General features: G+C 35.4%; 1 protein-coding gene across 2 annotated transcripts in view; it reads left to right on the top strand.

Annotated features, from left to right (window-relative positions):
* Window positions 1–1,585: 1,585 nt before the first annotated feature.
* LOC143052508 (aromatic-L-amino-acid decarboxylase-like) overlaps window positions 1,586–13,381 on the top strand; it is a 132,833-nt gene continuing 121,037 nt past the window's right edge. The window contains exon 1 of one of the 2 annotated variants that reach the window (XM_076225556.1): window positions 1,586–1,791. In XM_076225556.1, the coding sequence (XP_076081671.1) occupies window positions 1,764–1,791 (28 nt within the window). In that variant the 5' untranslated portion in view covers window positions 1,586–1,763. The remainder of the gene's footprint in view (window positions 1,792–13,381) is intronic. The other variant, XM_076225555.1, reaches the window with a different exon arrangement.

The following is a 13,381-nucleotide window of genomic DNA, read 5'->3' on the forward strand; positions in this document are numbered from 1 at the left end:
AATGTTTTTATCCTATTATTGTTAACTATTTAAAGAAAATATAACCTTTTTCATATTGACTTATTTACACTGTTGTAAAGTCCTAGTTCATAACATTCGAAGCAATGTAGGTAAACTTTTGTGAGTTTTAACGTTCTATAAGTCGGTGAAATATATAAACTAATGGCATTCGGAACAAAATCAATTCCTATACAAATTTCATTTCTATGCAATTTCTGTGTATAAATAGAATTCATCAAAGATACCATGATAACAATTTTGAACGCCAGAGGGGCGTTTCGTCAACAAAAGATTCATCAGTGACGCTCGGAAGAAAAATGAATTAACTGGCAAATATAGCACAAAGTTGAGATCATTGAGGACCAACAATTACGAGATTTAGCCAAATAAAGCAAAATATAATTATTATAAATATTGTTCTTTTTCTGTATGAATACATCTATATATTCTTTGTTGCATACGATATGGAATTCATAGACGATAATAAGATTGCAGTATTATTAATTTTTTCATGAACCAAGATTTTATATTTGTCTGTGGAATATAGTAAGTCATCTTGGTGCTCTCAGATCCTCTCAACGTAATGCGTATGAATATTTCATTCGGTTCCTCTGCATAGTGTCTTCCGCACAAAGTAGTTTATTAAGCAGTGTTTCTTTAAGTGCCTTGCGCATGTCAAACGGAGGAAATTATCTTGGAATATATAATTGATGATCTCTGTGTTTAATATTGTTCCAGTGCTCGTATGGTCTTCCGAATTGAAAGTTTTATTTTGACATATTTTCAATGACTCTCCTTTGTAGTTTTCTTTTTTTTTTTTTTTAGTTTTTCTAAATTTTTTCGGATAGAAATATCTTATTTTACACACACTATTTGTTGTTGTATTTTATTTCGAAAATAAAAGTAAGAAAACAGTTCTGACTGGACAACTTTAAACTAGAATTTTAAACATTTTAGTAATTGTTGTTATAAAGAAGATCTCTATTATAATGTATTTGGTGGCTTAATATGTAAAGCTCTAAATGGTAATAGTAAAGACGAGCGTAGGAAGGAGATTTTTTCAAACATGTAATACCAAAAACACGATACTTTTAATTTAAGATCAAGTAAGGAGATGTGCACACTCAAATCCACCTGGAATTCGTTACTACTCAGTTTCGAATACGTGTATCCTGAATCTTCAGAGAGTCCTAATCGTGGATAAAGGGGGGTTCCGGCAACTTTGTGTCCCCATTCAAATGAATTGATCGTAAAAGTAAAAGACCCCCCACCCAACCCCACCCCCACCCCCGAATCCGCCATTGATCTTCTTTTCTCGATGCCATACATGAAACCTTTCAAACGTACCACTGTTTAGTTATAAAGTTATCGCAATTACGTTCTCAGTTTGAATGACATCAATTGTCAATAAATTTACAAATCAAATAAGAAAATGCTAATAAATATATTAAGATATGACATAAACCTTCTTTTTTTTCATCTAAAACTTAAACTATTTTCCTTTCGTCGTTTTAGTAACAGATCAATATATAGTTTATAACTATCGAATGAAAACGAGGTTGATCAGTTTCTCCCACATAAAGGCAATGATGTGTAACTCATCATTGACACTTTATATAGAGTGTTTCTTCTTCGGACATATCATTCGGTAGTGACGGAATTTCTTGAAAACATAAAGAAATTAGGGACACATCAGACATAAAGAAATTAGGCACACATCAGATTTATTATAGCAAACTATCAATTGAATTAATTTGGAGAAGATGGACTTCGAGGAATACAGAGAAAGAGGTTAGTCAAACTATAATTTTTGTAGAGTTTAACTTTTTGTAATATGTAATTGTGTATTTATTCATTTATTTATTTACAACTTTTTATTAATATTTCCTTCACTTTTTGGATGCTATACTTTACAAGGCATTTTCAGATAGGCTTCATATTTATCTAAATTAATGTTAGGGATACAAAAAACTTTTTCCAATATAATATAATACAATTATAGTTTTTTTTTTCTAAAATGAAATTTGATACCTTTTACTTAATGTACGTATGGCATATTTCCCTACATTACCTTATGAAAGCCTCAATAGTTATCAAAGGTACCAGATTTGATGGAGAATTTTAATAGTAACTTATGCTTATGCCTCGTTCACACGTCGTACATTTAATTCGAATTGAATTCGAATCGAATGCGAATCGAATTTGCTAATCGCGTTCACACACTCTTCTTTTTTGATTCGAATTGATTCGAATTGGCTAATTCGAATTATCTAATTCGCATTAGAAATACGCTTTTGTTAATACGAATTAAAAGTTAACGTCGTTTGGACAGTAAAGCGAATTTGACGCGCATTGCAATGCGAATTAGAATTGACGATACCTAGGACGTTAAACGTTTCGAATGCGAATTTAACTAATTTGAATGAGTTAATACGAATCGAATTCGAATTACGTGTGAACTCAGCATTAAATATAGCATTTTGCATTTCAATCAAAATAGCCTGTTGTTCATTAAAAATAAAAATGATTATTTCAAAATCTTTGTTTTTGTCATATTTTATTTACTTTTATGTATTTGGATTCAAAACCTTTTTCTCTGAATACTGCTATAAGAAAATCAGAATGGTAAATTAAAGAATTATTATTGCTTTCGGATGGTTCGATTGCAATTTAACTATTGTATGACAAAAATATTAAACATCCGCGTAAATTAGGACTACAACGGTTTTCCCGTTTGACGCTGACGCCGTTCCACCAATTTCTGTTCACTCCTGATTATTCATACTGTTTGATTAACAACTGGGAATTTTTCTATTATGATTAGACTAACAGAGCTTAATGTATCTAATTTCATATTTTACAATCTTAAATTAATTTGTTTTGGTAATTTTACTTCATTTCTTTGTAGTTTATTTTAGTTTTCGTTTGGAAAAACGCAGCAACTTCTTTTAAATGTTATCTTATGTGTGATATGTTAATTCTACCACTGTTCATATTTGTAAATTCTAAAAAACAAATGTGTCTTCATAACCCAAATATAAAAAAGAAGATGTGGTATGATTGCCAATGAGACAACTATCCACAAAAGACCAAAATGACACAGACATTAACAACTATAGGTCACCGTACGGCCTTCAACAATGAGCAAAGCCCATACCGCAAATGTCTGATTTGTCAGTGTTTGTCATTCTGTTCTTTATGGTTTACCGGCTTTGTAGCATTTGTATTAGGATTTTGAGTGTGTTGTCCTTTGGTATCACCGAAGACAAATAAATTGTTGAAATTCGCATCTGTTGTAATAAAATTGGTACCGTTAATGTAATTATTTGATTGCATATTGTGTTATCGTTCTCCGGTGCAAGGCTTTTGGTATTTTTTTTCTCTAGCCGTCTGCTTCTCCACACGAGGAACGCCTTGATTTGTTTAAATGCGTTCAAATGCGCGAACTCACACGTTAAAATTCGGCCCAGAGTGTCAGTCAAGCACCAAATAAGGAAAAAAAACAGGATTTATATACATATAACATTAACATGTCCTCGTCCTGAATATGCATACAATTGGCTACTGGGCGTTAAGCAGCTATTCACCTAATCAACTTGATTTAATCAAATTTGAGAAAGAGTTGTAAATATCATTCTTTAAGAATAAGCATATTTATGAATTATAAGGAAATTAAAGATCAATCTTTATAAGTAAAGGTTTATTCTTCGGTTTTTATTTTTCAATTTAAAATGATACTATGACGTTAATATTTCTATGATACTAGTTTTTACGAACTAGTTGACATTTCTTAAAACGATAGTTATATTGGTTCACAGTTTGTGTTTAACTGAATGAACTTTGTGCATATGTTACCGTGACATGAACGTAAGAAAGTATAGATAATTTGTTACATGTATGTATAGTAATTGATTCTTTCAATTAGTAGTTCAAAGTTCAACTAGAACGACTATGTCAGCATGAAATGGAATGAATTCATCTATAAGGGGGGTATTAGGGGTCCTGATCTCGAAATCCCGGTATTAAAAACATGAAATCCTGAGATCCCGAATTTAAAGAAATTTAAATACCGACATCCCGAATTCCGAATCCCGAAACCCCGAGCTTAAAAGCACCCGTTTCAGACGTCCCAATGCGCGGAATAATATGAATCCTGAAGTAATATGACAATAAGAACATTTTGAAAGATATTTTGTTTCGTGGATAGCATTAGATATTAGTCACTTAAACTCAAAAGTGATAATAAAACTCTGGAAAATAGTACCACATTAAAACTAATCTATCCGTTTCTGGATTTCAACCAGACTCAAGCTGGCAGCCACTTTTATCAGCCAATCAAGATAGCAGCTACTTTTTTTTTTCCAGCAGCAAATTTTGATGATATGTCTGAAAACCAAAAACTATATGAGACCAGTGGCGGATCCAGAAATTTTCATAAGTGGGGGCCCACTGACTGACCTAAGAGGGGGCCCGCTCCAGTCACGCTTCAGTGATTCCCTATATAGGCAACCAAATTTTTTTCCGAAAAGGGGGGGCCTGGGCCCCCTGGGTCCCCCTCTAAATCCGCCTCTGGAGACCCAAACGTTCCGAAAATCGATCAATCTTAGTTACTGTAAATGCAATTTATTAGCGGAAATCGACAATTTCACGGCTTGTACTGATATTAAAACGGAATGAATATGTATGTGAAGCTTGAGGTCTGTTCGTTATTTGATATTTGATATTCGATAATTGATATTTGATATCCAACCGGCTGCTAGCAGTCGGTTCAATTTTCAAATTTAGTTGAAAATCATCAAAAAGCATGAGGAAAAAGATATGCCGGAAATGGTTTTATGACCCTTTCAAGCTGTCGAATATATACCGTCTGATAAGTTTCATATTTGTTTTTATGTAATAAAGATTTTTATCAATAAAACGACACGAAAGATTCAACAAATATTGAATATATAATATATAAAACAAAAACGTTCACTCCAGAAACATTCAAAAATATAAATAGAAAAATATTTATGGAAAGCCAGCAAAAGAAAAACATCATCGACAGTGAAAACCTACCGGAGACTGCTTAAATGACGGTGTGACGGGTCACCCCTGGCGACTTTGAACCTCTGTGATGTCCAGACGGGCCCGGATCCAAGAAAAATATTTAAGTGGGGAATAGCCTTGGGTCAATACCTTTGAAATGAGCTAGGTCCAGTTCGGAACTTTGCCTTAGGGACATATGCCGAAAAGTACCGAATGTGTGGTTGGTATAGAAAATACGTAAATGGGTGACTTTAAACCTCTGTGGTGGCCAGACGAGCCCGGATCCCAGAAAAATGTTTAAGTGGCGAATAGTCTCGGTCAACATCGTTGAAATGAGCTACATTTTTAGGTCCGGTTCGGAACTTTGCCGTAGAGATATGCCTAGGAGTACCGAATGTGTGGTTAATATGGAAAATTCGTTATAAGGGCAATTTTGAACCTCTGTGGTGGCTAGACAGGCCCTTATCCCAGAGAAAATATTTAAGTGGGGAATAGCCTGGGTCAATACCTTTGAAATGAGCTAGGTCCGGTTCGGAACTTTGCCGTAGAGATATGCCGAAAAGTACCGAATGTGTGGTTGGTATAGAAAATACGTATATGGGTGACTTTAAACCTCTGTGGTGGCCAGACGAGCCCGGATCCCAGAAAAATGTTTAAGCGGCGAATAGCCTCGGTCAAAATCGTTGAAATGAGCTACATTTTTAGGTCCGGTTCGGAACTTTGCCGTAGAGATATGCCTAGGAGTACCGAATGTGTGGTTAATATGGAAAATTCGTTATAAGGGCAATTTTGAACCTCTGTGGTGGCTAGACAGGCCCAGATCCCATAGAAAATATTTAAGTGGGGAATAGCCTGGGTTAATACCTTTGAAATGAGCTAGGTCCGGTTCGGAACTTTGCCGTAGAGATATGCCGAAAAGTACCGAATGTGTGGTTGGTATGGAAAATACATCAATGGGCAACTTTGAACCTTTGTGGTGGCTAGACGGGCCCGGATCCCAGAAAAATATTTAAGTGGGGAGTAGCCTGGGTCAATACCTTTAAAATGAGCTATGGTAGTGCGCGTAGAATTAGTCAAAAAGTATTTTAAAAAATATTTTTCATTGTCCTGTTCCAACATTCAAAGATACCTGATTTTTTTTTCATTCTCGGTACAGTTCAATGTTGTGTTTTTGAAGAAATTCCCCTTTGCTGCAAAATTCAGCACCTTTATCTTTATATAACGTTGGAACAACTGATGATGATGATGTGATGAACGTTTGAAAGGCATTTTTGACCGTGATACATTTCTTGTTATGAGGTGTCGAAAGTTGCCCCTAAAGGACTGTCCTTACCAACTTAACATAAAGTACTCCTCGGCATATCACTACGACAAAGTTCCTAACAAGACCCAACCCATTATAAAGGTATTGACCCAGGCTATTACCTTCTTAAATATTTTTCTGGAATCTGGGTCCGTTTGTCCACCACAGAGGTTTACAGTTGCCCATATTAAGCGTATTTTGCATATTTAAAAAATATTCGGTACTCCTCGGCATAGCTCTACGGCAAAGTTCCGAACCATACCTAGCTCTCTTCAATGATTTTGACCGAGGCTATTCGCCACTTAAATATTTTTCTGGGATCCGGGCCCGTCTAGCCACCACAGAGGTTCACAGTTGCCCTTATAGCGAATTTTCCATATTAACCACACATTCGGTACTCCTCGGCATATCTCTACGGCAAAGTTCCGGACCGGACCCAAAGTTCAACTAGAACGACTATGTCAGCATGAAATGGAATTAATTCATCTATAAGGGGGGTACATGTATTAGGGGTCTTGATCTCGAAATCCCGGGATTAAAAAACATGAAATCCTGAGATCCCGAATTTAAAGAAATTTAAATACCGACATCCCGAATTTCGAAAAAAGAATTCCGGATCCCGAAATCCCGAGCTTAAAAAACACCCGTTTCCGACGTTCCGAAAAAGGTCCTCCCCCTCCCCCTCATCTATACTACAGAAAATGTTATTTTATCAATGCGCGGAATAATATGAATCCTGAAGTAATATGACAATAAGAACATTTTGAAATATATTTTGTTTCATGGATAGCATTAGATATTAGTCACTTAAACATGTTAAACTCAAAAGTGATAATAAAACTCTGGAAAATAGTACCACATTAAAACTAATCTATCCGTTTCTGGATTTCAATATCTTTTGAAACCAGACTCAAGCAGACAGAATCAGCCAATCATAAGATAGCAGCCACTTTTTTTCCAGCATCCAATTTTGATGATATATCTAAAAACCAAAAACTACATGAGACCCAAACGTTCCGAAAATCGATCAATCTTAGTTAAATGCAATTTATTAGCGGAAATCTCCAATTTCACGGCTTGTACTGATATTAAAACGAAATGGATATGCATGTGAAGCTTGAGGTCTGTTCGTTATTTGATATTTGATATTCGATATTGATATTTATTATCCAACCGGCTGCTAGCAGTCGGTTCAATTTTCAAATTTAGTTGAAAATCATCAAAAAGCATGAGGAAAAAGATACGCCGGAAATCGTTTTATGACACTTTCAAGCTGTCCAATATAAACCCTCTTATAGGTTGCATATTTGTTTTTATGTAATAAAGATTTTTATCAATAAAACGACACGAAAGATTCAACAAAATTTGAATATATAATATATAAAACAAAAACGATCACTCCAGAAACATTCAAAAATATAAATAGAAAAATATTTATGGAAAGCCAGCAAAAGAAAAACATAATCGATAGTGAAAACCTACCGGAGACTGCTTAAATGACGGTGTGACAGGTCACCCCTGGCGACTTTGAACCTCTGTGATGTCCAGCCGGGCCCGGATCCTAGAAAATGTTTAAGTGGGGAATAGCCTGGGTCAATACCTTTGAAATGAGCTAGGTCCGGGTCAAAACTTTGCCTTAGGGATATGCCGAAAAGTACCGAATGTGTGGTTGGTATAGAAAATACGTAAATGGGCGACTTTAAACCTCTGTGGTGGCCAGACGAGCCCGGATCCCAGAAAAATATTTACGTGGCGAATAGCCTCGGTCAAAATCATTAAAATGAGCTAGGTCCGGTTCGGAACTTTGCCGTAGAGATATGCCTAGGAGTACCGAATGTGTGGTTAATATGGAAAATTCGTTATAAGGGCAACTTTGAACCTCTGTGGTGGCTAGACAGGCCCGGATCCCAGAGAAAATATTTAAGTGGGGAATAGCGTGGGTCAATACCATTGAAATGAGCTAGGTCCGGTTCGGAACTTTGCCGTAGAGATATGCCGAAAAGTACCGAATGTGTGGTTGGTATGGAAAATACATCAATGGGCAACTTTGAACCTTTGTGGTGGCTAGACGGGCCCGGATCCCAGAAAAATATTTAAGTGGGGAGTAGCCTGGGTCAATACCTTTAAAATGAGCTATGGTAGTGCGCGTAGAATTAGTCAAAAAGTATTTTAAAAAATATTTTTCATTGTTCTGTTCCAGCATTCAAAGATACCTGATTTTTCTTCATTCTCGGTACAGCTCAATGTTGTGTTTTTGAAGAAATTCCCCTTTGCTGCAAGATTCAGCACCTTTATCTTTATATAACGTTGGAACAACTGATGATGATGTGATGAACGTTTGAAAGGCATTTTTGACCGTGATACATTTCTTGTTATGAGGTGTCGAAAGTTGCCCCTAAAGGACTGTCCTTACCAACTTAACATAAAGTACTCCTCGGCATATCACTACGACAAAGTTCCTAACAAGACCCAACCCATTATAAAGGTATTGACCCAGGCTATTACCTTCTTAAATATTTTTCTGGAATCCGGGTCCGTTTGTCCACCACAGAGGTTTACAGTTGCCCATATTAAGCGTATTTTGCATACTTAAAAAAATATTCGGTACTTCTCGGCATATCTCTACGGCAAAGTTCCGAACCATACCTAGCTCACTTCAATGATTTTGACCGAGGCTATTCGCTACTTAAATATTTTTCTGGGATCTGGGCCCGTCTAGCCACCACAGAGGTTCAAAGTTGCCCTTATAGCGAATTTTCCATATTAACCACACATTCGGTACTCCTCGGCATATCTTTACGGCAAAGTTCCGGACCGAACCCGAAGTTCAACTAGAACGACTATGTCAGCATGAAATGGAATTAATTCATCTATAAGGGGGGTATTAGGGGTCTTGATCTCGAACATTAAATCCTTAGAACCCGAATTTAAAGAAATTTAAATACCGACATCCCGAAATTCGAAATAAGAATTCCGGATCCCGAAATCCCGAGCTTAAAAACACCCGTTTCCGACGTCCCAAAAAAGGTCCCCCCCTCATCCAAACTACAGAAAATGTTATTTTATCAATGCGCGGAATAAATATAAATCCTGAAGTAATATGACAATAAGAACATTTTGAAGTTATATTTTGTTTAATGGATAGCATTAGATATTAGTCACTTACCAGCTTGAGTCTAGTTATTTTGAAAGATATTTTCTAAATGTCTATTGTCACAGACAATAGGATAAGCTTTAAACAAGCTACCAAGAACTACACAATATGATCGCCTAGAAGACGGACAGTGGCCTCATAATATCCTTTATCATATGCAAATTTCACAAAACTTTCCTTGTAACTAGAGCATTTCAATATATTTCTTTTCTACGCTCCAATCATTCAAATAGCGAGGTTTCGATATGTTGTCATAAAACTATCCTGCTGACAATTTTATGTTTTATTTATGTTTGTACAACAGATTCTTTATATTGAATCACAATTAGTAAATTAAAAAAGTTCTTGCAATATATTACTTGTCAAACAATTTATTTTAGCACGCATGTATTATATTGTTCTATGATACCGATAAACCTAGATTGGTATATTTTTTATATTTATGTTCAAGTTCAGTTTTCTAAATTATTTGTAGAAGAAGTTGCGTAATTTCGTTTGTTTGTTTGTGTTTTTAGCATGGAAGTGTATTACTGTCCTATATCGAAACAATTTAAACAAAAATAAAAGTAAAATCGTACTGGTTTTACACTAGTCAATTTGGGGCCCTTTATAGCTTGCTGTTCAGTGTGAGCCAAGACGCTCCTTTGACCGACAGTGGTTTTTCTTTTACAAATTGACCCTTTGATGGAAAGCTGTCTCATTTGCACTCACACCACATCTTCTTATATCTATTTAATCCAAAGAGATAACTCCATGAAAATGTACAAATAAAGCCTTACATATATACCTCATCTGTTTCTTTGGTTCGATAATTGTCATAGATACAAGTTAAGTTCGACGTTATCACACCTTTAAATTGCTATAAAGTTGTGCGATATTTTTCCCACACTTGAGATGTTGTGTTTAGAATATATAGATAGACCTAAGGATAGGGATGTTGTACTACATATATATGTTCACTCTCTAATAATGTTACGGCGACTTCCTTCATTATCTACAAATCATTCATAGTCTTCCAACAATCTTTTTGTCGATCAAATACATTGATTTGAATTTTACGACAATCCTCCCTTATTGTTTTCTGCGTGTAAACTAATTTTCACACAGAGCGAATTGAGCAGTGAAGTTTACATTTTACTTTTCATGAGGGCTCGTATTGTTTATAGTAAAATAATGTCTGTTGTAAATACGATTAGCATTATTGGACAGCGAGCACTGGAGTTCGGTTCAATCCTTACAAAACTATTGTCTAACAATGTCATTTCAAAGCCTGATTCGTTGTGTTGTATTATTGTACGATCTTATAGTATTGTATAGGAGAAATACAATTATGTTCTTAACATTCTTATCGAAGGCGATCGTCTCAACATATTCGACATGACTCGAGTAGGTACTCGGATTTGTTTCTTTGTCTATCGTTTTTGTTTTGTTTTTAACATTGCTGATACAATTATATAAATCCATTCTATTCTGTTGTGTTGTAACGTTATTTAATATTTTCTGATAATTAATAACTAAAGATAAAAAAAAAGTCATACCAAAAGGGGTATTAAAAACTATAATGCGAAGATGAATAACCACTCGCCACGACAAGAACATAGAACAAAAACAATTTTGAAAACAATTTTCTTTCGAAACTTTATTTCATGTTCCCCTAATTAACCAAATATCATTTTCATTTTTTACACGTCATTACTTCCGCAAAGCAGTGTTCAGAAGTAATCGTAGAAAATGCAAGTAAGGCAGCAACCATTTGATTTTCTGGGGGGGGGGGGGGGGGGTATGGTTTTTTTTGGAAAAAAAAGTTTGTTTCCAGTTTTTGGAGAAAAAAATAATTTGTTTTTGATTCTGAGAAAAAAAAATTGTTTGTTTCACCCTCGGCTGCCACTATATGTAATGCTAAAATTGAAAGAAAAAAATTGTTTTCGACTTGTCGCGAAAAAAATTTGTCCAGAAAAAAAAACCATAGCCCCCCCCCCCCCCCCCCCCCCCCCCAGAAAATCAAATGGTTGCTGCCTAATGTTAACAATTTGATTGGTTCATACTAAGAAACAATATTATATATATTTGTTCTTTAACTTTTGTCAAATTAATCTTTAGAAGAATAATGAGAAGCAAATAAATATGATTGCCAATGCGACATTGTTGGTCATTGTATGGCCTTCAACAATGACAAAACCCATACCGCACTGTCGTAACAGCGACATAACACAGCTGTTTGCTGTCACCAGGATTCGAACCTGAAATGTCGTGGACCGGTATTTTTTTTATACGTGAACATGCATGTACAATTGTTTCCAAGGAAAACGGTGTATGAAAAAGCAATTGCTAGACCTTATGTTGAAATACGTTTTACATTGTAAATAAGTAATAAAACACAAAAAGAGAAATGAGCAATAATTATATGTAATTTGGATTCATTCAGCACTTCATTCAGACTATAAACATTCGATAAAAAATTCGGAATATTGTATTTTCCGTTATTGTTAGGTTAATTTTTATGATATGTATTTCCGGGTGTATTGCAATTAATGAAATATTATAAACAGAATAATTTCATTACAGTTATAAAACGTCACTGGGACGCTGAAATTACATCCTACTTCACGTGAACTTATTGTAAACGTGCCAGTAGCATAAATGGAAACATTATGTGATGTAACTGTGTGTACATTATTATACATGTCCAGAGACATCTCTGATATGTCCTGCTATTTAGAACACAAAATATGCATTTTAAAGTGGCCTGTCTGGTTATATAACATTATAGACATTTTCTATGTCATTTAACAGTACAGCACAATGATATTAGTTACAGTGAGAGATTCTTGTGCAACATCACATGCAGAATCATGTACATTACATGTCCATCGCATGATATCCACCTAGGCCATTTGTCAATGAAATGCGCTGTAGCTTATTCATACTGTACCATCGACGACAACCCTGACATCGACGTACATTACATGTCCATCACATGATATCCACCTAAGCCATTAGTCAATGAAATGTGCTTTAGCTTATTCATACGGTACCATCGACGACAACCCTGACGCGTAAAACACATTGCTGAAACAAATAGCCAGTACATAGCTTGGATATAAGCACGCAAACAGTTTCAACAGTTTCATTCGATATTCTTGCTCATCAAGTCATTGACTGTGGTTAAAAACTCTCATAAAATAATGAGGTATGGTATGATTGGCAATGAGTCAACAAACGAACACGGCCCAAATAACATGGATAAAGCAAATATATGCCTAGGAACGGCGCCGTCCTGACAACAACGAGCAAAACTGTACATGGTATTTAGGAAACGATGATAGTCCGTCGGAAGGGGGCGATAAATGGCTGACCCGTGTTAAGAGAGAGCACGTAAAAGATACCCTTGTAGATTTCGAAAAAGAGTAGGCTAATGCCGCTACAAGGCAGCACTCGCACCCGCAAGTGGAAAAGGATTAATATAAGTTGCAAAACTTGTTTCCCAATCCACTATAAATAAATATGTTTAAACTAAAACTGTACATCAACCATAAATGTCCTCGTTACTTTTCCTTTTCCTTTTGTGTTTTGTTTTTGTTCATCAAATAGTCTTTTTTACAAACGTACATGTAGGGGCGGATATAGCTAATTATAAAAGTGGGTTCTAACCATAAGTCTCCATTCAAAAGTGGTGATAGTCAATTTAAAGAAAGGGGTCCAACTCCTGGAACCCTCTACCCCTTGGATCCGCCATAGATATACAATGTATGTTACTTCTGATTTTGAAAATACTATCCGTTACCTTTGCAACATGGCACTGTTTAATATACATCTCGTTACTACACATTACCGAACGCTTTCCAGCTCCCTTAAAGCTTTTATGAGTACAAAATATCAGGTTTTGAAAGTTCAAA

The sequence above is a fragment of the Mytilus galloprovincialis genome, chromosome 11, assembly GCF_965363235.1.
Source record: "Mytilus galloprovincialis chromosome 11, xbMytGall1.hap1.1, whole genome shotgun sequence".
In the NCBI taxonomy this organism is placed as follows: domain Eukaryota; kingdom Metazoa; phylum Mollusca; class Bivalvia; order Mytilida; family Mytilidae; genus Mytilus; species Mytilus galloprovincialis.